Genomic DNA, 21,041 nt, shown 5'->3' with positions numbered 1-21,041 from the left:
TCCTTCTCCAAAAGTCCCAAAATGGGTCTAGGCAAAAGACAATAAAACTTTACCTTTCACTTTTGCACACATGGGAAAGTCCAACCAGCTCACACTGAGGGCATTAGAATTATGGGCTCCCCTAACAACATGCTAAGACAGGGCTGGCAAGAATCCTGTCCTTTTTCCTTGACCATGCTCAACAATATCTAGCATGCTATCATGGATAGAATGTGGAATAACTGATTGCCATTGACTTGAAAAAAAAAAGGGAGGGTCTATTTTCCTCTTTTGCTTTCAAATTTTCTAGGAGGCCCACCTGAGGCCATGACAAAGGGATGTGCATGGCCCAAGGACACTAGTGTAAGAGTGAGTCCCCTGGAGACTTTGTAAGCTTCTGCAGCTCCCTCTCTGACCAAATACAGAGTGAACCATCTTTTGCCATAGCTACTCACAATGTAGATATGGGGGGAAAGTCAAATGTAAAGAAATTGAGAGAAAATAGAATATTAATATAAATCAGAAAAACTGAATAAAATACAAATTGACTGGGTGGGCTTTAAATATTCCCATCCAGAGACAAGATCGGTGTTTTTGGAGTTAGCCTGTGAGTTTCTTTGGAAAGAAGAACTTAGAAATGTTCCCATTCTTGAAGGATATGGTTAAAATTCAGGTTAAGAATTAACATGACCAAAGACATAAAGGGCATATGATCAAAGGATAATGAGGTATAAACAAGGAACCCCTCATAAGGAGAGTTATGAGAAAAAGATTATCTAATGAATAATGTACCTACCAGGTTGGGTTGCCCAGGTAATGGTAACAAAATCTGAGACAAGGAGATCAAAAAATACATTTGGGATCAATTCCCTATGAAGGGAGGGAAGGGAAGCAAGATTGCTCCAAGATAGAGGTCAAACTGTGGTGTAGTCTAATCGGAGGCTTCAGCCAATTAATTGAAGTGCCAACAAGCTGAGAGATTTCTGCTGGGTACACCTCCCCCTGAGGGCACAGGCATCCTTTGCTCTAACATTACTTATCTCCCTATTAACAAGAACCATATGAAGTGATCCTATGTCACCATAGTCCAACTTGAAAAAGATTTTCAATTTCATATAACTAGTTACAACAGGATTAATGACAATAAACCCCAGACTTCTTAACATCTATAGTGCACCCTTTCCATTATCACAATACCAGGTGCCAACTTTAGTATTCAGGTTTGTTCAATAGGGACCAGGTATCTCTGAGAAATGAACGATGTTTTCTTGGACACTAAGTTTATGTATTTGCTTTATACAGAATTTAAGTTAATTTTTCCTTCCATAATCTTTCTTTTCTGTCTTCAAATTTTCATTTTATTCTCCTACCTCTTCCTCTGTTCCACCTAATAATTACAGTATAAACAAAATCAACTTTTTCTTACTTCTGTAAGTGATATTTTAATGGGATATAAGAGTTTACATTTCCAAAAATCTGTAGGAACACCTGCATAATTTGTATCCCTCATAGAACTCTCTTGCAGGAATATGCTGCTAATTTTGTGATTTTCATTCTAATTCTCTCCCTTCCTGTTCTAATTATTTAAAAAATATTATTAAATAAATACTTCATTAAATAAAAAAATACTTCATTAAAATGCCAACAAACTTCTCCATTATTTTAACAAAGTTACATATCTAAAGGTTATCATAATGAGGCATATTTTCAACACGAGATGCATATCCTAAGAAAATTGATAGATGCATATCCTAAGAAAATTACTTGAGCTCTTTAAGTTTTAGGAGTTTTATCTCATATTTGAGGGACAATAGTAGAGGATTAACTTGTTAATATTGTGTATTTTTTTTCTAATCTTTTCAAATGTGTTTAGTAATCTACCAGCTATTTAACAGCCGGGAAAAGCTTTATAGTAATGCATGAATATTTTTTGTCAAGGAAGAAGATTCATTAAATGCTTTCATTCTTACCAGGAACCCCAGGCCTCCAAAAAGTATAATACAGTTTAGTGGGAAATAGATATTGAGGCTAAAAGAAATCTTGGGTTCTGTCCCAGCTACACTCTAACTGGCAATAGTGCTGTTGGGAGGTCACTTATGCTTCTGTGCCTCTGTTCTCTTACATGATTGTCATAATGCCTAAACTGTTAGCTACACCAGGTTGCAAAAGAAAAACAACTAATAGGCTTGACAAAGTCAGACACACTTTCCAAAGAGTTAATAATCTTCTTCTTTTTCTAATTACAGTAATTACAGTAACACAGACTTATTATAGAAAATGCAAAAAAGAATGTCTCACCACGTGAAGATAAACTAATTCTCTTGTATTTCTGTTTAATCTCATTTGTTCTTTGTCTGATAATTATTTTGTGGGAGAAGGGGATGAGATCCTATTTCTGTTACTTCAGGAGAGTAATAATGTAAGCATTCCCAAATCTCCCTACATATCAAGATTGTCAATATGACCATGCAATAAAATTTCTTCTCTTACCTTAAAACTACTCCAAAATACCTGTGACATGCTTTTTGTCATAGATCCATGAGCAAAGCAAGGCTCATTGAGATATGGATGCTGGATGGGAGTCAGAGGTAACCAGATCTCTCAGTGTCTTCCTCACACATGGGCACCTGAATGCAAATCTGTAGCTCCAGAAGATTTCAAATTACCATATTTTATGGACCTTCAAACTCACTCAGAAATAACCTAACCCTCAAATACCAAATATGGGAATGTGTGTGAGACTTCTTGGGCTGCCATAACAAAATACCACAGACTGGGTGGCTTCAGAAATTTGTTTTCTCACAGTTATGGAGGTTCAAAGTCTGAGACCAAGGTGACAGTATAGTCAATTTCTGATGAGACTTCTCTTCTTGACTTGCAGACAGCCACCTTCTCACTATGTTCTCACATAGAATCTTCTTGTATGTGTGAATATGAGAAACAGGAAGTGGGGGTGGGGAGAGGGCTCTGGTATCTCTCCCTATATGTACGCTAACCTCATTGGATCAGGGTTCATTCTTATTACCTCATTTAATCTTAACTACTTTCTTAGAAACCCAAATACAAATATAGCCACAATGGCTTCCACATATGAATTTTGGGAGGGCACAAACATTCATCCATAACAGAAGCTAAGAATTTCCCATATACCATTTTTTAACTTTGAAGCATAAGCATTGTTTTTGTTATAACACCATCAGAGACATAACTGTTATGTCTAATATACTCCAACAAGAGAATGTATTCTAATTTATTTGGGCATTTTATCTCCCTGCTATTGAGCATGTAGTAAATTGTAAGGTTTTTATCCTTATAAATATTAATGTAATAAAAATGTATGCCTAAAGTTTTTCCAGTATACATTATTATTTCTTCAGGATTCCAAGAAGTTAAATTAGTGAGGCAAAGGATGTGAACCTATTAAGGGCATCAGTACAGATTGTAATTTAATCTTAAAAGTGAGAAATCTACCTTCTGTTTTTAGATACAGAAGGAGAATGTTGCCTTTTTTAGAATTTGAGGCATTGTAATAGTGAAAGGTTTGAATGGGAATGAATCAGGACACTGGCTACATTGGTGTAGTTGAAAGTATTAAAGAAAAGCACTTCCTTCTCAGTGGATTTACCTAGGGTTCTAGTAATGTCAAATACATGAGCCAGATTCATGACAGGAAAGAAATGGCACATGATAACTAGTAATTTGAAGAGATCTTAATGAGGGTATATTTATGAAGGATTAAGAAGGATTTAAGGAAACCAGCAAGGACTATTCCAGTGGTATCCCAGTATTGCTAACAGTTGGGAGCTAATACTTCTCCTCAGTAGGCAATGTGAAGAAGCCATTCCTAGAATCCGAAGGGAAGAGCTACATAGACAAGACTGTGGAACTAGGGTAAAATAGGGTAGTATGTAGATGCACTTCACATTTATAGGTGTACTTCAAAGGCTTCAACCGAGTACCTCCTTTTGTTCTTTACATCCTATGAGGGGCTGCTTCTGGGTGCATCCATTATCATTCTATTGGCATCTTGTAACAAATCTTCTCTTGTTATATTATTAATGAACTTGGAATAACTGAGATCATTACATTGTTTTGTTTTGTTTTGTTTTGTTTTGTTTTGTTTTGTTTTCCTATATTCCTCAAAAGTTCATGCACTAAACATTCTAATGCAGGTCTTTGTTCCCTTTGTGTTTTTTTTTTTTTTTTCTTTTTTTCCTCCCCCAGCCATGGCCTTATTCCTGGAGTTGCTGTTCCTGGCTCTTGTGTTGCTTCCATTCTTTCCTGCAAATGGACAGGTACGGTCAAGGTTAAAAATATTTTCAGAACGATTGAAGCAACTCTGAGGAATAGCAAGCTATTAGATCAGTTTGCAAAACTGAAAAGTATTACAGTGTCTGGTACATCACAAAGTACTCATCCGTTGCTCGAGTACTTAACACAGTTAATTTTAAGGCTGTGATGACGAGCTGTAGCCTCTAGCCACGTGAGGGTATTGAACACTAGAAATACAGACGATTGGGACTGAGATCTGCATAAACACATGGAGAATTCAATACTTAGTAAAAAAAAAAAAGTCAAAATATTTCATTAATAATTTTAAAATTGATTTCATGATGAAAGCATAATATTTTGAATCTATTAAATAAATATGTTATTTGATCTGTTTATTTTTTTCCTTTTCAAAGTGGCCACCCAGAAATTAAAATTATGTTTGATACAGGGCACCTGGGTGGGTCAGTCAGTTAAGTGGTTGACTGCGTTTCAGCTCAGGTCATGATCTCATAGCCATGAAATCAAGCCCTGCATCGGGCTCCATCATGGGCGTGAAGCCACTTAAGACTTTCTCTCCTTCTCTCTCCCTCTGGCCCTCTCCCTCTCTCTTTCTCTCTCTCTCTTAAAAAAAATTTTTGGGTGTGCCTGGGTGGCTCAACCAGTTAAGCATCCAACTCTTGGTTTCAGCTCAGGTCATGATCTCACCACAGTTCATGAGTTCAAGCTCTGCGTTGGTCTCTGAGCTGACAGAGCAGAGCCTGCTTGGGATTTTTTGTCTCCCTCTCTCTCTGCCCCTCCTCTGCTCGCTCTCTCTCTCAACATAAACAAACAAAAACAATTTTTTGTATAAGTTTGATACTGTAATTATATTTCTATTGAAAGCAATGATCCACAGGTTTAAAAGCTGTCCAAATATCTTTTTTGATTTCCTTTTATTTAATTCATTACAATGTGATTTTCACAGAAAATTAACAATATATTTATATATTATATAATCTCAGATTAGCAAAACTTCTTCACATACTTCACCACATTTATTTTCATAGTTACTGTATGATAATAATTATACCTATTTTTAAATTTAAAAAAAGAAAGTTTACTAGTGATATTAAGTATTTGGATTTTTTTTTCATGGTCTTAAATTAGTACGTAAAGAATAAGATGCTCTAATTATTCCTTTAAAAAATTTTTTCATCTTCCTTTTTTTAATATAATTTATTGTCAAATGTTTATTTATTTAAGAGAGAGAAAGAGTATGAGCAGCCGAGAGGCAGAGAGAGGGAGACACAGAATCTGAAGAAGGCTCCAGGCTCTGAGCTGTCAGCACAGAGCCCAATGCAGGGCTCGAGCCTACAAACCGCAAGATCATGACCTGAGCCAAAGTCAGATGCTCAACTGACTGAGCCACCCAGGCACCCCTAAGCTGCTCTAATTATTTCTAATACACTGATGCCCTTTAATAATCCTAAGAACAGGATGAATCATTCTTTTAAGTACTTAGCGTGTAGGTGCTTATACAATGTGTCTATCTTCTGATCAGAAAAAGTCTGTCACTGCTGTCTGTTTGTGTATTCTTTGTTAACTCTGAGCATACGAGAACAGCTAGGGATCCTCAGATCAAAGAGTTCAGACACTAGGTCAAAACTCACATGGCATTCAGAAATACAGTCATTATATTACCACAATTAATTTTCAGTCTGAAGATAATTTGCTCATCACCTCGGTCTTCAGTCAAAAAGTTTGCTTTCTCCCCAGTCTCTTTCTTAAAGATTTTTTCATGGTCCTTACTGCCCCTCTGTTATCTTTCTGGTCCATCTCCTGGTCTTCATTTTTGAAATTATTTAAAGGAGAGATATTTTGCTCTTTTGCACCACTTACCGTTAGCTAATCAGATTCTCTACATACTTTCTGCCCCTTCTCAAGAATGCTAGAAAACACTAATCATCCTTTATAACCCCAATCCAGACCATCTTTTACAAAGTTTTCCTAGCCTCAATCAAGAATTCACCCTTTGTTTTTTTGTATATCTAGCAGAATCCACCTATCATTTTAGTTACAATGTAACTGAAATATATGTAATTATTTTATTATTTATGTCATATAGTCTATCAAAATAAACTTTTTAAGGATCAATAGATAGATACCATGTTAGATCTATTTTATGTTCAACACTCTTCATATTTCCTGTTACCTAATAAAAGCTCTCTTGAAACTCATTTAAAAACAACAATGACAAAGACACGTCTTCAGTAGGATTTATATCTATACAAAGCAATATAGGATATGGAGGAGGAAATAATGACTTCTTTCGCAGGGGCCAAATTTTTATTTATTTTGAAATGAAATTCTCTTAAGCAGGTTTTTGAGGGTCAATAGGAAATATCCAAGGTATTTTGAAATGAAATTCTCTTAAGCAGGTTTTTGAGGGTCAATAGGAAATATCCAAGGATGTTATTTTATGCTTTTGTGTAAAGCAGAGGTTGGTCACTGTTAATATTTCACATGCGCATCCTTTCTAGCTTAGGAGTTAGTAGCTGCGAATGTGCCACATCTGTGGGTACAATGGCATTCACTATTGGTTCCTGCCTTAGGAACATACAAACAAGCAGGGGAAATGGATGCATAAATAAATAGTGGCGATAAACATGGCTAAACCTAAACTTACATTATTTGGAGGGCTTTGAGGGAACTCATTATTGGGGTAGGAGAGAATAACTTACCCCAGTGTGTCAGGTAAAATCAACAAAGGGCCCTGTCTGTTTAGACTTTGACTTCAAACTCTTACTCATATTCATACAACAAAACACTCATGTATTAATTTAAGTCATCAATTATCTTAACCTGTGGGAACAACTCACCTACCCTAGGCTAGACACAACCCCACACACACATACACACGTACAATGATAAAATATACCAAAAATTTCAGCAGCTGATATAATACTTTATTCTGTTACTAAAAAGGAACAGAATCAGCAATGGCCCATTAATTAGATGACTTTGCTCCCTCTAAATGGCCTTGGAAATTTTTTGATGTTGCAAAATTATCTTTTGAGTGACCCCATGAAATCAGATCATAATAAAGTAGATCATAATACATATCATAACAGGAAGAATGATTTTACTAGAGTATTTTAAGTACTTTAAAATTTTTTTAACTTAAAAAATTTTTAAGTTTATTTATTTTGAGAGAGAGAGAGAGAGACCAGGTGCAAGAGCTTAAGCAGGGGAGGGGTGGAGAGAAAGAGAATCTTAAGAAGGCTCTGCATTGTCATTGCTGAGCCCAAAGATGTAGGGCTTGAAACCACAAACCATGAGATCATGAGCTGAGCTGAAATCAACAGTTGGTGGCTTAACCAACTGAGCCACCCAGTCGCCCCTTACTAGAATATTGAATAAACTTTGAATCTGAACATTCTTTCTCCAAATACATTCTAAATACATTATTTCTCTAAATACAGGACATGTCAGGTCAAAATTTCCTTAAAGTCTAGGATGAATCTTGAGCTCCACTCTCATCCCACCTGCTGCAGCCTGATCAAATGTGAATCAAGGTGTCTTAATGTTTCCATTGTGTACCTTTATGGTTATAAAATATTATCACTCATATGGATAGAAGCAGCACATTAAGAGTTCCCTTGAAACTAGAAATTGACATCTGTGGCCTCAGAGAATATTCTAATTTGTCATGCTCCGAACTCCATTACTATTCTCAAAGCTTTAAACTGCTTTTTTTTATTTGTCACAGTTTTGGCTCAGGTTCATTGGCAATGCTTAGTAACTACTATTGGCTTGAACTGAATGCTTCTAAAGTGATCATTGCTCCCTGGAATTAATATTTACTCTTCAATGCAATTTTTTAAAAGTAAAATACAACAAAATGTTTAACAAGCAAATTCATCTGAGGAAATATGAAATCGCCACATAGAGGAAAGGGAGGAGGCCACTGGGCTGGGGAGCCGGTCAGGGAGACTAAGGACAGAATCAACTACATAAGAAACGGAGGAGGGTAGGCACCGGGGAGAGAACCAGAGGCCAAGAGAATGGGGGCTGTGGACCCAGTTAGGGAGAAGGCAGGGCACTGGGGGTTGGACAAAAAAAATCAAAATAGTTTGGCTATGTGGGGTGCCTAGAGTGTCCAACTTTGGTTCAAGTCATGATCTCACAGTTGGTGGGTTCAAGCCCAGCGTAGGGTTCTGTGCTGACAGCTTGGAGCCTGGATCCTGCTTCAGATTCTGTCTCCCTCTCTCTCTGCCTCTTCCCTGCTCATGCTCTCTCTCTCTCTCAAAAATAAATAAACATTAAAAAAAAAGTTTATCAAAATAGTTTGGCCACAAATCATAAACACACTATGTTTCTACAGTGGGGAAAGGGAGAAAGAGAGTAAAAGGGAGGAGAGGCTGTTATGAGGAGGGACTATGGGGGTCCTACCGCCCTGCTGTGAACCCCCTCCCCATCCTAACTCCTTCCCTCTATGTCTGTGAATGCATGTGTCTGTGCGGGCCTGTGTGCAGACTTCCTTATTCCCCTCCCCACCCACACCTCACCCCCACCCTAATTGCTGCCACTTAAGTTGCTGCTAGCTGTCATTCAGCTTCACTGCTCTGCCCAACTTCTTCAGAGGGGGAAAGGGGAGGAGTGGGGGGGGGGAGCAGCCCCCAGACAGCCCTGCCCCCACCCTCCCCCTCCACTTCTACCAGAAGTCCTGGGGAGGGGGGGAGGTGGTAGGAGTCGGGACCACAGTATTTTGTGACAACCACTCTGTTGGCAAACTTGCGACCCTTCAGGCCCTGCATGGCTTTCTGGCAGTCAAACAGGGAGGTGAACTCCAGGAAAAGCCTTCCGCAGCTGGGCACCTCAAAGCTGTCCAAGGGCTGAGGGACCAATTTTAACAAATCTTAAAATGGTAACCATAATTTTATTTCTCTTTAGGATCCATCCTTTGCTGCTTTGTCAACTACTCGAATACAAGTCCAAAAAGAGATTGTAGATAAACACAATGAACTAAGGAGATCAGTCTCTCCACCTGCCAGCAACATGCTAAAGATGGTAAGAGGCAGTGATAAAGGCTAGTGATGTGAAAAGTCACGATAAGAGCAGGGAGCTGGTAACTGACATCTCTTAAGTACCTTGTGCTTACATAATTTTGCTTCTATTTTGCTATTTCATTTGAGCTGTGTTATGGACAGGACAGAAATTAATTTTCCTTTATACGGTTAAATAATTTGTCAAGGGCTATTAGGTTGGGAAGGCAAAATTAGAAGCCAAATCTTCAGACATCAAATGTGAAGCCATTACACTTTTTGTTCACTGTCTTCCCTAGTCTAAAATAAAGGAGTCCCCTTTCCTTCAAAATCAGTGCCATTAAGAGTAAATAACAGTCCACTTTCCAAGGCATAATCCATAAAAGCTAGATCTCTCCCATTTGAATGCAATGGGCTGTAAGTGGAATTGGGAATAATCTAGGCCAGTTTATTACTATTGAAGTATAATTTAAATGCTTCAATATATTTGATGAGTATTTAGAGTGGCACTATTACTAAAAATCCTAGGTGTGTTTCCTCTCCTATCATAAATTGTCAGTGTTATTGTATTAGGTATTTCTCTCACTAGACACATCATTTATGAACTTCTTTTCACGTGGAAATTGGCACTGGGGCCCATAAACACACACACACAACTAACAAAAAGATCCTTCATACCAAAGACAATTACATAATATATCTATAGAAGCTTTTAAAATAGTGCAAATCAGTCTACCAATCAGACTATAAAGCATATGCTCTATTGGAGTTGAATCTTTAAGTGCATTTTTTTTTCTTGTGACATTTAGGAATGGAGCAGAGAAGCAGCAGCAAATGCCCAAAAATGGGCAAACAAGTGCACTTTAGAACACAGCAATGCAAAGGACCGAAAAACCAGTATGTAAATGAGCAAATATCTGTGGAATAAATGAATAATAAAATAATATTAGAAAAATCAAATAGAATGGGACATTCAGGGATGCTGAAAGAAGACTTAGTGAATAAATGTTGCTCTTTTTAAAATCAAAGTATCTGTATAGGGAGGGATCATTATAGATACCATTTTGGGCTTGTTGATTGCATTATGCCAAGAATTTCTGAAGCAATACTTCATGTATCACTCTGAACCAGCTCATGAATAAACAGGTCATGAATCATCATTTCTCCAATTTTAGAAATTATAAGATAAGGACAGGGGAGGAATGACTTCCCCAAGACACAATCTGAAGTGTCCTTACTGGAGAGTTTCATGCTTTGGGCAGGCTTATTGATCTCGGATCCACTGCCCTTTTTTGTGATATTGTGTAGCTGTTTGGTGTTTTGATATGTCCTCATTTTGCATTCATAAAATATACTGGATTATGTTGAACTTTTCCTGAATTTTGCTGTAAACATACCTAAACTTTTTAAATCATGATTAATATTTTGTGTATGTTGATTCAGTTTTTAGTTTTTGATAGTCAAGTACTTTATATAGACTGTGTACCTGTAATGCATAGAATAATGTTATATGCAAATATATACATAATTTCAAGAATTAGAAAAACTATTGGAGAAAACTTCTGTGCATAAATTATTCATAAAATATTTATTTACATTATTAAGCATGACAGGCAAACCCAATTGGAAAGTAGTGAATAATTACTTGTAACTTCAGTAGAACTACTGTTATTTATATTGCTGATGCCAAAATTATAATGAAATTAGGTAACTACATTCAGTAGAAGCTTAAAACAAATGGTCTTAACATCAAGTTCTGTTAGATTCTTAGTTTCTTTCCTTCCATATTAAAGAAAATTCCCAAGAATATTTTACACTCTCTTTAAGCAGCATGTAAACATTATATTTTAATCCACCAAAATGTAAATATTAAGTGAGGCCTGAAATGATAGGAAAATGTTTCTGGGCTTCAAGGCATTTCATTCTTTTTCTAAATTAATTTTATTACAGCAACAGTGCTTTTTTAAAAATTCTATTGTAGTAAGAACACTTAACATGAGACCTACATTCTTGACAAATTTTTAAGTGTACTGTACAATGCTGTTGACTTCAGGTACAATGTTGTACAGCAGATAGCTAGAATTTATTCACCTTGCTTACCTGAAATTTATTGATTAGTAACTTCCCATTTCTCTTTTCCCTCATCCCCAGCCACTACCATTGCACTCTTTGATTCTATGAATTTGACTCTTTTAGATACTTCATATAAATGTATTCATGCTTGTAGTTGTCTATCTGTGACTGCATATTTCACTTAGCATAATGTCCTCAAGGTTCACCCATGTTATCACATGTTGCAAAACGTCTTCCTTTTTTAAAGATGAATGATATTCCATTGTATGTATATATCTCATCTTGTCATCCATTCCTTTGTCCATGGACATTTAGATTGTTTCCAAATATTGGCTATTGTAAATAGTGTTGCAATGAACATGAGTGTGCTAATATCTCTTCAAGATCCTGATTTCAATTCTTTAATACTCAAGAAGTGGTGTTGCTGGATCATTTTGTAGTTCTACATTCAATTTTTTGAGGAACCTTCATATTGTTTTCCACAGCAACCACACTATTTTTCATTCTCACCAGCAGTGTTTATGATTCCACTTTCTCTACATCCCTACCATTACTTGCTGTCTTTTGTTTTTTTGATAATAGACACTCTGACAGATGTAAGGTGATATCTCATGATTTTGATTTACATTTTTGTGATGATTAGTAATGTTGAACACCTTTTCACATACATGTTAGTCATCTGTATGCCTTCTTTGGAGAAAAGTCTGTTCATGTCTTCTGCTCAAAAAATGGGCAGAAAACATGAAGAGACACTTTTCCAAAGAAGACATACAGATGGCCAACAGACACATGAAAAGATGCTCAACATCACTCATCATCAGAGAAATGCAAGACATCACCTCACACCCATCAGAATAGCTAAAATAAAAAACACAAGAAACAACAAGTGTTGGAGAGGATGTGGGAAAAAGTAAACCCTGTGCACTGTTGGGAATGCAAAGTAGTGCAGCCACTGTGGAAAACAGTATGAAAGTTCCTTGAAAGTTAAAAATAAAACTACTTTGTAATCCGGTAACTGCACTACTGGCTGTTTACCTAAAAACTACAAAAACGCTAATTCAAAGGGATACATACATTCCTATGTTTATAGCAGCATTATTTACAATAGTCAAATTATGGAAGCAGCCCAAGTGTCCATTGATAGATGAATGTGCAAAGAAAAGAAAAAAAAAATATATATATATATAATTCAGCCATAAAAAAGTTTTGCCATTTGCAACAACATGGATGGGGCTAAAGAGTATAATGCTAAGCAAAATCAGTCCCAAAGAGACAAATACTATATGATTTCACTCATATGTGGAATTTAAGAAACAAAACAAACAAGTAAAAAGAGAAAAGGAAAAAAGAGAGAGAGACGAACTAAGAAAAACGATTCTTAACTATAGAGAAAAAACTAATGGTTACCGTGGGGTGGAGATGTGGAATGGGTGAAACAAGGGATAAGGATTAAGGAGGGCACTTGTCTTGATGAGCACAGGGTTATGTATGGACTTGTTGAATCAGTATATTGTACACTTGAAACTAATATAACACTATATGTTAACTATATTGGAAAAATAAATTAATTAATTAATTAAAATAAAATAAAATAAATAAAATGCTAAATGAAAAATGATAAAAAATATACAGAAAACAAAACAAAACAAAAACAAATCTTCTGTCCATTTTTAAATTGGGTTAATTTTTGCTATTGGGTTATATGAGTTCTTTATATACTTTGAAAGTTAACTCCTTATCAGTTATATGCTATGCAAATGTTTTCACTGTTTCCACAGGTTGCTTTTTCACTTTGTTGACTGTTTCTTTTATTTTGCAGAGCTTTTTCGTTTTGTGCAGTTCTACTTATTTATTTTAGCTTTTGTTGCTTATATTTTTAGTGTCACATTCAGGAATTCATTGCTAAGATCAATGTCAAAGAGCTTTTTCCCTATATTTTCTTCTAGGAGTTTTACTATTTCAGGTCATATGTTTAAGTCTTTAATCTATTTTGAGGTAATTTTTGTGTGTGGTGTAATTTAGGTGTCCAAAGTTACTCTTCTCCATGTGGCTGTCCAATTTTCTCATCATCACTTCTTGAAGAGAGTGGGTTTTTTTGCCCATTGAGAATTATTAATATTGTTAAAATATCTATGTTACCCAAAGTCATTTATATACCTGTTGGCTGGTTGTACATCTTCCTTGGAGAAATGTCTGCTCAAGTTGACTGTGTTCAGAAAAGATCTTTAGTCAGTTCCTCAGGCAGCCCCCATAAAAGATGGAGATTTAGTCATCCCATCCAATTCTTGCTTTCTCATGGAAAGGCTAGGAGCTAGGGTTTTTTATCTGCTCACTCTGTGCTGAACCAAGAGAGTCTATGGCTACTGCCAGCCCAAACCTCTATCTATTCTCATTTGCCCCAGGGAACTAGATTATGCTAGGTCTAGTTCGCATTCTCAGAGACACAAGTCAGAAGCCAGGCTTTGGGGCAGCCTCTGGAAAGTTTGTGGCATTGGATACCCAGACCAACTCTTCCCCCACCCCTACCCCCCAGGGAGAACCAGGTAGCTGTGGTGTTTGTTCACTTGCTCTTTTCTGAGCTGAAGAGGAGCCATGGCATCTACCAATACAAAACACCATCTGTGTTCTCCCTCCAGAGGGGCAACACTGTGCCAAAGCCATCAGAGCTCCAAGACTGGCAAGAGAGATGTCAGCTTTTTGGGAAGCCCTGGGGAAATAGCATTGGACACACCAATCAACTCTTTGCTTCCTCAGGAAAAAGAAGCTGAGAGCTAAGATTTTTCATTTGCTTGCTCTGTGCTAAGCCATGGGGAGGAGATGTGATATCTACCAGTCCCAACCACCATCTCCATTTTCCTCCAGATGGCTAGCCTGTATCTGACAATCAGAGCTACAAGACTAGCAAGACAGAAGCCAACCATCTGGGAGTTTTCCTTAAGGAAAGGTTGGGGGGCTGGACAAATGAACCAACTCTTTCCTTCCCCTGGGGGAAGCTGGGAGATATGGGATCTCTTCCTGATCATATGGCAGAAACTGTGCTGAGGGTAGGCATTCTAGCAAGAAGGTGTCCTAATTTCCCTACAGGCTTCAGTTTGTCTGGGTTCATATTCTCCCAGGGTATAGAAGCCTTGCAATTAGTTTTGGATTTCTCACAAGAGCAATTTGTTTGGGAATTGTTGCTGAATCAGTGTGTTTGTCGGGGGAAGGAGAATCCAGGGCTTCCTACTGCACCATCTTGCTGATGTGACCCTCTGCAAGGCTCTTCTTACCTACTTCTCTGAGGAAGATTTGGTCTGATGACATTCTGATTTATTAAGGGAGGATCCAAAAACTTTGAAAACTGCCATCTCCCCTGATGTCAGTTGCCTCTTAATTGGGACTCTTAAAGACTGCCTGTAGAACATTTTTTCCAAGTTCACACAAAAATCATACCATAAACATTTACGCAGGGTCCAATATATGAAAAATATCTGGTGAGAGTGGGCATGAAGAACTAAAAATAGAATAAAAGTTGGTCACTACCCTTTGCATGCTTACAATACAAAGCTGAGACTACAGGAAACATTACACATGTGAAGAATTTTGCATGGAAAAGAATGCATCTCTGACACCCCAAAAGGAGAAGGGTTTTTAAAGCATAAGATCTTCTCAACCTATTCAAAATTTTGCATGTTCGGGCCAGCCTCAATATGGTAGACAGATTTGTCTTCTATTCAGCTTAATAGTTGGTAAGGACAGAAGCTGTTTTATTACGTGTTAAGAGTTGGCAAGCATAGGCACTGTTTGAAAGGCAACATCTTTGTGTTCATTTAGTTGATTTCTTTTGCCATGGCATGCTTTATTGCTTCATTGTGATCTGGTTCTCCTTAGGTACAAACTGTGGTGAGAATCTCTATATGTCATCTCACCCTACGTCATGGTCAGCCCCAATCCAAAGCTGGTATGATGAGAAGGACAATTTTATCTATGGTAAGGGAGCAAAGACTGCTGGTGCAGTTGTTGGACATTATACCCAGGTAAGGAAAACAAATTAAAATACTTCTGCCACAAATGTTCTAATGTAGAAAGCTTCTCCAAATTATGACCAACCCGTGTTCAATTTGCGTGAGAATGTGAGTAGACCTAGTAGCCTTGGTGTTGGCCAGTACTTCATCTAAAGCTGTCATTTATTCCTTGGCTGGCAGAACTCTTCATAGGGAAGCACACTGTATTTTCCCAACATTGTAGATGCATAAAGTGAGGAATGTATATGAAAATTCAGCATTTTAAAATGTGTGATTTGCTTCAATAATTGAACTAAATATTTCCACAAGGCAATACCATAATGGTAACATTTTTTTTTCACTTTTACAATTGCTACTATTTGTTTTTCAATATTTTCCCTCTTTCATGTACTCTCCTATGTTCCCTTCCGGATTTGTAGGTTGTCTGGTACTCCTCTTACCACGTTGGATGTGGAGTTGCCTATTGCCCCAATCAAGATATTCTGAAATACTACTATGTTTGCCAATATTGTCCTGCGTAAGTATATGCTTTAGAGCTGAATGCCAATAATCCCATCTGCAATTTAATATTTTGAAATTTTCGTATATTGAACAAACTACAATACAAAGAATATTTCAATAAAAAGAAGGAATTGTGTCTTTGGAAATGCCTTTTAAGTTGAGATACATTCAATTTATCAGAGAAGACACCAGGTTTTCAGTTCCAAGTGTAAAATCTGAAACTCTATTTCCCCCAATTACAGAGTGACATCTTTTCTCTCAGTCGCCTTTCTCTTGGGCTCACAGCTATTCAGTGAGCATGGGTAGTGTGCATTTCTGTAGATTTGATGTCATTAGTTCTCACTAACTTCATACTCTAGAAGGGTGGCAGCTTGATGGTTAAGCAAGGGATGGTAGTGGACTGGGAAACTGGGAATGGCTGATTGTGATTTCAGCTCTTTCTGCTAAAATGTTCCCACCCCTGCTTATCTAAAACGCTGCCTATGTTATTACCATCACAGATGATTCATTCATTGGCTCTCAAAGTTTTGAAGAGGTCTTTAATGTATTTCAGAGTCCAGGAGAGAAGAACATCCTTAATCCTTGTTTTTCAGAAGTTTGCACAAAATCTCCATAATGAACCATCCTTTAAGGTCTTGACTTGCAGCAGGAAATGTGTTCTTTCATCAAAGATTATGTTTGAACTTACCCAGAATAAATTCTGTGGATATACTGAAGATCTAATCTCAACATATCTGTTAACCTTAATTTCTTTAAATGTTTGAAATTTCTTGCCATCGGGGACAGGGGGACCCCTAAAACCAAGCTATCTTCAGGCTTTATTTTGAGACTGTCGATAACCCAAGTATATGGATCTCCCGCTTGAGAAGTATGACTCCCAATGTCATTTTCCTGCAAGCACCTATGAGGGTTTAGTAGAAAGAATTGAAAAGTTCCTAGGAGAATGCATCTAAAGTCACTGTCTGGCCATAAGTAAGGAGGATCTGACGCCAGGTATCTGAAGTGAGAGCTGGAGTGAATAATGAGGGAAAGCAGGGGTGAGAGAACTTCCAGAACATATTTGTGTCTATTTCATATTTTTCCAGGGGCTCACACACGTTCGGGTATATTCTGAGCAGGGGCTGAGATTTAGATGCATGGCCTTGTGTTGTCCGCCTACTTGGAGCGATCGAGATTTTGACTGTCTTGTATTTTCAGATAATAACGGCCAATCGAATAATATTCACCAACGAGGGGTAGACTAGTTACTGTAAGACCAATATACCTTAGCGATTAGTGTTAATAAAACCATTTTTCTAACATTCCCTCTTTTTTAAGTATTAAAATCTTACACACAAAACCTCTAGACATTCAAAAATCTTCCTGTCACCCCTACTCCCAAATACAACACACCAAAAGTCACTTGAAAATCATCACCCCCATCTAGAGGCCAAAAGTATCCTGGGCTTTACCTTCTCTAGTTCATATTTAAAAATTATCATATTTTCTTTTTTAAATGTAAAATTACATGTAACTTTAAGCATTTTCCCTATGGCAACCCTTTCTTTCCCAGGAACTTGCTGTCTCTCTAAGAAATATGTTTTATCACCAGCCAGCACCTTGGGATACATTGCTTTAGCAATTGACCACATCTTCTGGGTGAGAAAGAATGTTGCCATGTTGAAATATACTCCAAAAATTTTAGACCCCATTTATCCCATTTCAGTGTCTCAGGCTGGGAGATTATGGTCAAGGAAGTAAGTGAATGTGTGAGTTATTTTCTTACTTTACATTGGTATCTGAGTACATTTTGGGAATTTTAGTTTTTCAGTTATTTGACATGATTAAAAACACTGAATAAATACTCAGGTATTTGTGGTGATAGGTGCCACCCTAGTAGCATAAACTAAACTGAAAAATGAAAAATGTTTGACACTTTGTATTTCAAATTTCAGTGGTAATCATCTTAACAAGATAAATACACCCTACCTAGAAGGAAAGCCTTGTGCCAGCTGCCCTTATGACTGTGACAATGGACTATGCAGTAAGTTTGAAGTCATTAACTTGCTAGTACATCTAATAAAATGGACTGACCTTTTTTTTTTAATAATTAGGAAATTTCAGGCACCTGAATGGCTCTGTCAGTTAAGCATCTGACTCTTGATTTTGGCTCAGGTGATGATCTCAGGTCAAGCCCCATGCCAGGCTGACAGCGTGGATCCTGCTCAGGTTTCTCTCTCTCTCTCTCTCTCTCTTTCTCTGTCTCTCGCTGTCTCTCCCTCAAAATAAATAAACATGAAAAAAAGAATTAGAAAATCTTCTGATTGTAAACCAACTTAAGCAATTCCTTCATGCAAAAGACAAAAAATATTCAACAGAGGGTGTTTAATCAAAAAATGTACACAACCCAGTATCTATATTTATTTGTAACTAAAACCCTGTAACCATATATAACCTAAAGAAATATCTACCATCAATGTATATTTGTGCTTATGTTGGACTCATTACCTATTGGCATATATAAAAATGTTTCTGTGAAAATATTCATTGTAATTGAATATTTTTCCTGTCAAAATTAATGTAATTGTAGCAAAATTTCATTATTGCATTTTAAAAAGAGAAAATATGTACAAACATAAAGGTATGAGATCACAGATATGGTTCAGTCCAGACACCAAACATTTCTTATACACCAATGAGTTCATTATACTAAATTCATTTTTCCCATAGTATAGTTAGAATAATCAAGTTTAATTTAATAACCATTTGCACTTGTGTTAGTAATTTTTATATATTTTTAAAATGTCGATCAAATCCTTGTATAGCAATATTAACTCACAGAAGTCCAAAAAATATTTTGGCAAAAAGGACTACATTTAGTGTCATATATCTCATTTTCAGTGTTGTTATGAATATAAATACTAAGAGTTGGTATTTTTGTTTGGTTGGGATATGTCATTAAATTATTATGAATAGTATAATTGACCCATTACCTGAGATTTTTACCTTTCAGATGCATTCACCAGACTAAACTGTAGCATTCTCAGTATACTAAACTGTATACATTCTCAATTGTATAGCTCCAATTCAGAATATTGATGATATCAAAGCTATACATCAATTAAATAAAATACTTACACATCTGATGAATACTATTTGTTAATGGGTTTGGAATTTATCCTGTTAGTAATGAACAACCAACTGAAAGATTTTTAAACAGAAGAGTGATGAAGTCAGAATTGTGTTTTATCAAGATCTGGCAGTAGTATGGAGAAACAAGTGGATTCAAGCCAGCTTGGAGACTGTTGAAAACATGGGTTCAAAAGCCAAATGGATGTTTTTACTGCATTAGGACAAAATGAATGAAGAGAAATGGACAGTAATGAATGACAGGAAAGAAGTAGGATGGCTACTGTTTGTTACTTGCATTTGTTGAGTGCTGATAAAAAGTAGAGAGCCATGAGTTCATATTGATTCCCAGTATCTGGTTTGAATTATTTAGTAGTTAAGTTTCATTTCTCTGATACTGGGGGAGTTGAGTTGGGAGTTGGGGAGGGACTCCAAAGGAATGCCAAGTTTGCAGGTAAAGTGATGAATTTAGTTTGAGAATTAATTGAGTTTGTGGCCACTGAGGGATTTCAAAGTGGAAATGTCACATAACTGTAGTAAAATTCCCTCCCATTTTTATATCCACATCTTCTCATAATGGTTTATTATTCTTGAAAGAAAAACTAGTGGCTCTAGCATCTAGATGGAGCAACAGTGTCTAATATAACTTTTTGCAATGATGGAAATGTTCAATCTTTGCACTGTCCTGTAAAGTAGCCACTAGTCAGATTGGTCATGGAGCACTGGGAATGTAACATGTGTCACTGATAACCTGAAAATGTATTTTCTTAATTTTATTTAATTTTAATTAATTTAAGTTTAAATTTAAACAACCTCATGGCTAAAGGCTACAATTTTGGACAGTGCAATTTTAGAGACTCATTTACATTTATTTTACTTTGTTTTCTGAGGAAGAAAAGTAGGTCAATTCATCTTAGAAACATTTCAAAAAGCTCAAATTTTAAAAGAAGTAGTGGATTAATGTGTCCCTTGACATCATAGTGTAATGATGCCAACTTGTTTTTTCAATTGTGTTCTCCCCACTTGCATTGAATGTATTGTTTGTGTTGCTGCTATATAGGAAAATTATAATGAACTAATTTCTTTGTTTTTATTTCAGCCAATGTTTGCAAGTATGAAGATAAATATCAAAACTGTAATGATTTGAAGAAAACACTAACCTGTGCCCATAGTTTTCCCAAGGACAATTGCAAGGCTTCCTGCTATTGTAAAGATAAAATTTATTAAATACCCAATACAGACTGAGGGGGGCTAAGTAGAGAAGGGCCACACTATCTACTTAGATGTGACATAAGCAAAGATATTGTCAGCATGTTGGCTACAAACTTGATTCCACGTAATAAGGAGTCTTTTTCTCTTGGATCTACTTTTTATTTTACAGAAATTTCTTTCATCAAAGGATTAAAAAATTACATAATCTATGATTATCTGTTGCTCATGTAAAAATTATGAGCGATAAGGAAATTCTGAGAAACCATTACAGACAAGAGGAGACTAAGAAAACATGAGAACTAAATGGAACGTGGTCTCTCAGATCAGATTCTGGAACACAAAAAGGTCATTAATGGAAAAAGTGGTGAAATCTGAATAGGGTCTGAATTGTTTTTGATAGTAATGTCTCTTTCTTATTCTTGACAAATGTACTAGGGTTATACAAGATGATAACATGAGGGGAAACTGAAACTGGGTGAAGAGTATATAGGAATTCTCTGCACTATCTTAGCAAAATGTCTATAAATCTAAAAATACTCCAAAATAAAAAGTGCATTAAAAAAACCACTTTTCTTGGCTCCATAATGCTTGGAAAATTCTCCTCTTGATTATCCGGTTATTCTTTCTCAGACACCCCTCCCCCAGTGTCTCTACTCCATTGCTAAATGTTTGATTTTATTTTTTTCATGGACGTTCCAGATAATACCAATGATTGGACTGTCAAATTAGACTCATATCCTTATCCAGTGTCAAGATTCACTATTTCAAGGACAGGAATAGTCATGGGGTAAACAGAAAATAGGGAGAAGTTCAAGATCATCAATGCAGTTCCTGAATGTTATTTAAATTTTTTTAACACTTACTTATT

General features: G+C 36.5%; 1 protein-coding gene and 1 long non-coding RNA gene across 3 annotated transcripts in view; one reads left to right on the top strand and one right to left on the bottom strand.

Annotated features, from left to right (window-relative positions):
* LOC122220011 overlaps positions 1–4,165 on the bottom strand; it is a 12,238-nt gene extending 8,073 nt beyond the window's left edge. Inside the window, exon 1 of the long non-coding RNA XR_006202638.1 lies at positions 3,939–4,165. This is a non-coding gene — a long non-coding RNA (uncharacterized LOC122220011). The remainder of the gene's footprint in view (positions 1–3,938) is intronic.
* Positions 1–21,041, top strand: part of LOC122220009 (cysteine-rich secretory protein 2-like) — a 26,281-nt gene extending 5,240 nt beyond the window's left edge. Inside the window, exons 2-8 of one of the 2 annotated variants that reach the window (XM_042939025.1) lie at positions 4,204–4,274; positions 9,184–9,300; positions 10,085–10,172; positions 15,219–15,364; positions 15,772–15,869; positions 17,788–17,876; positions 20,061–21,041. In XM_042939025.1, coding sequence (XP_042794959.1) covers positions 4,204–4,274; positions 9,184–9,300; positions 10,085–10,172; positions 15,219–15,364; positions 15,772–15,869; positions 17,788–17,876; positions 20,061–20,188 — 737 coding nt within the window. In that variant the 3' untranslated portion in view covers positions 20,189–21,041. Of the gene's footprint in view, positions 1–4,084; positions 4,275–9,183; positions 9,301–10,084; positions 10,173–15,218; positions 15,365–15,771; positions 15,870–17,787; positions 17,877–20,060 lie in introns of those variants that run through there. The other variant, XM_042939024.1, reaches the window with a different exon arrangement.

This window comes from Panthera leo, chromosome B2, assembly GCF_018350215.1.
Source record: "Panthera leo isolate Ple1 chromosome B2, P.leo_Ple1_pat1.1, whole genome shotgun sequence".
NCBI lineage: Eukaryota > Metazoa > Chordata > Mammalia > Carnivora > Felidae > Panthera > Panthera leo.
Note: the sequence above shows the minus strand (reverse complement) of the source record. Positions and strands in the feature narration are given on the sequence as shown.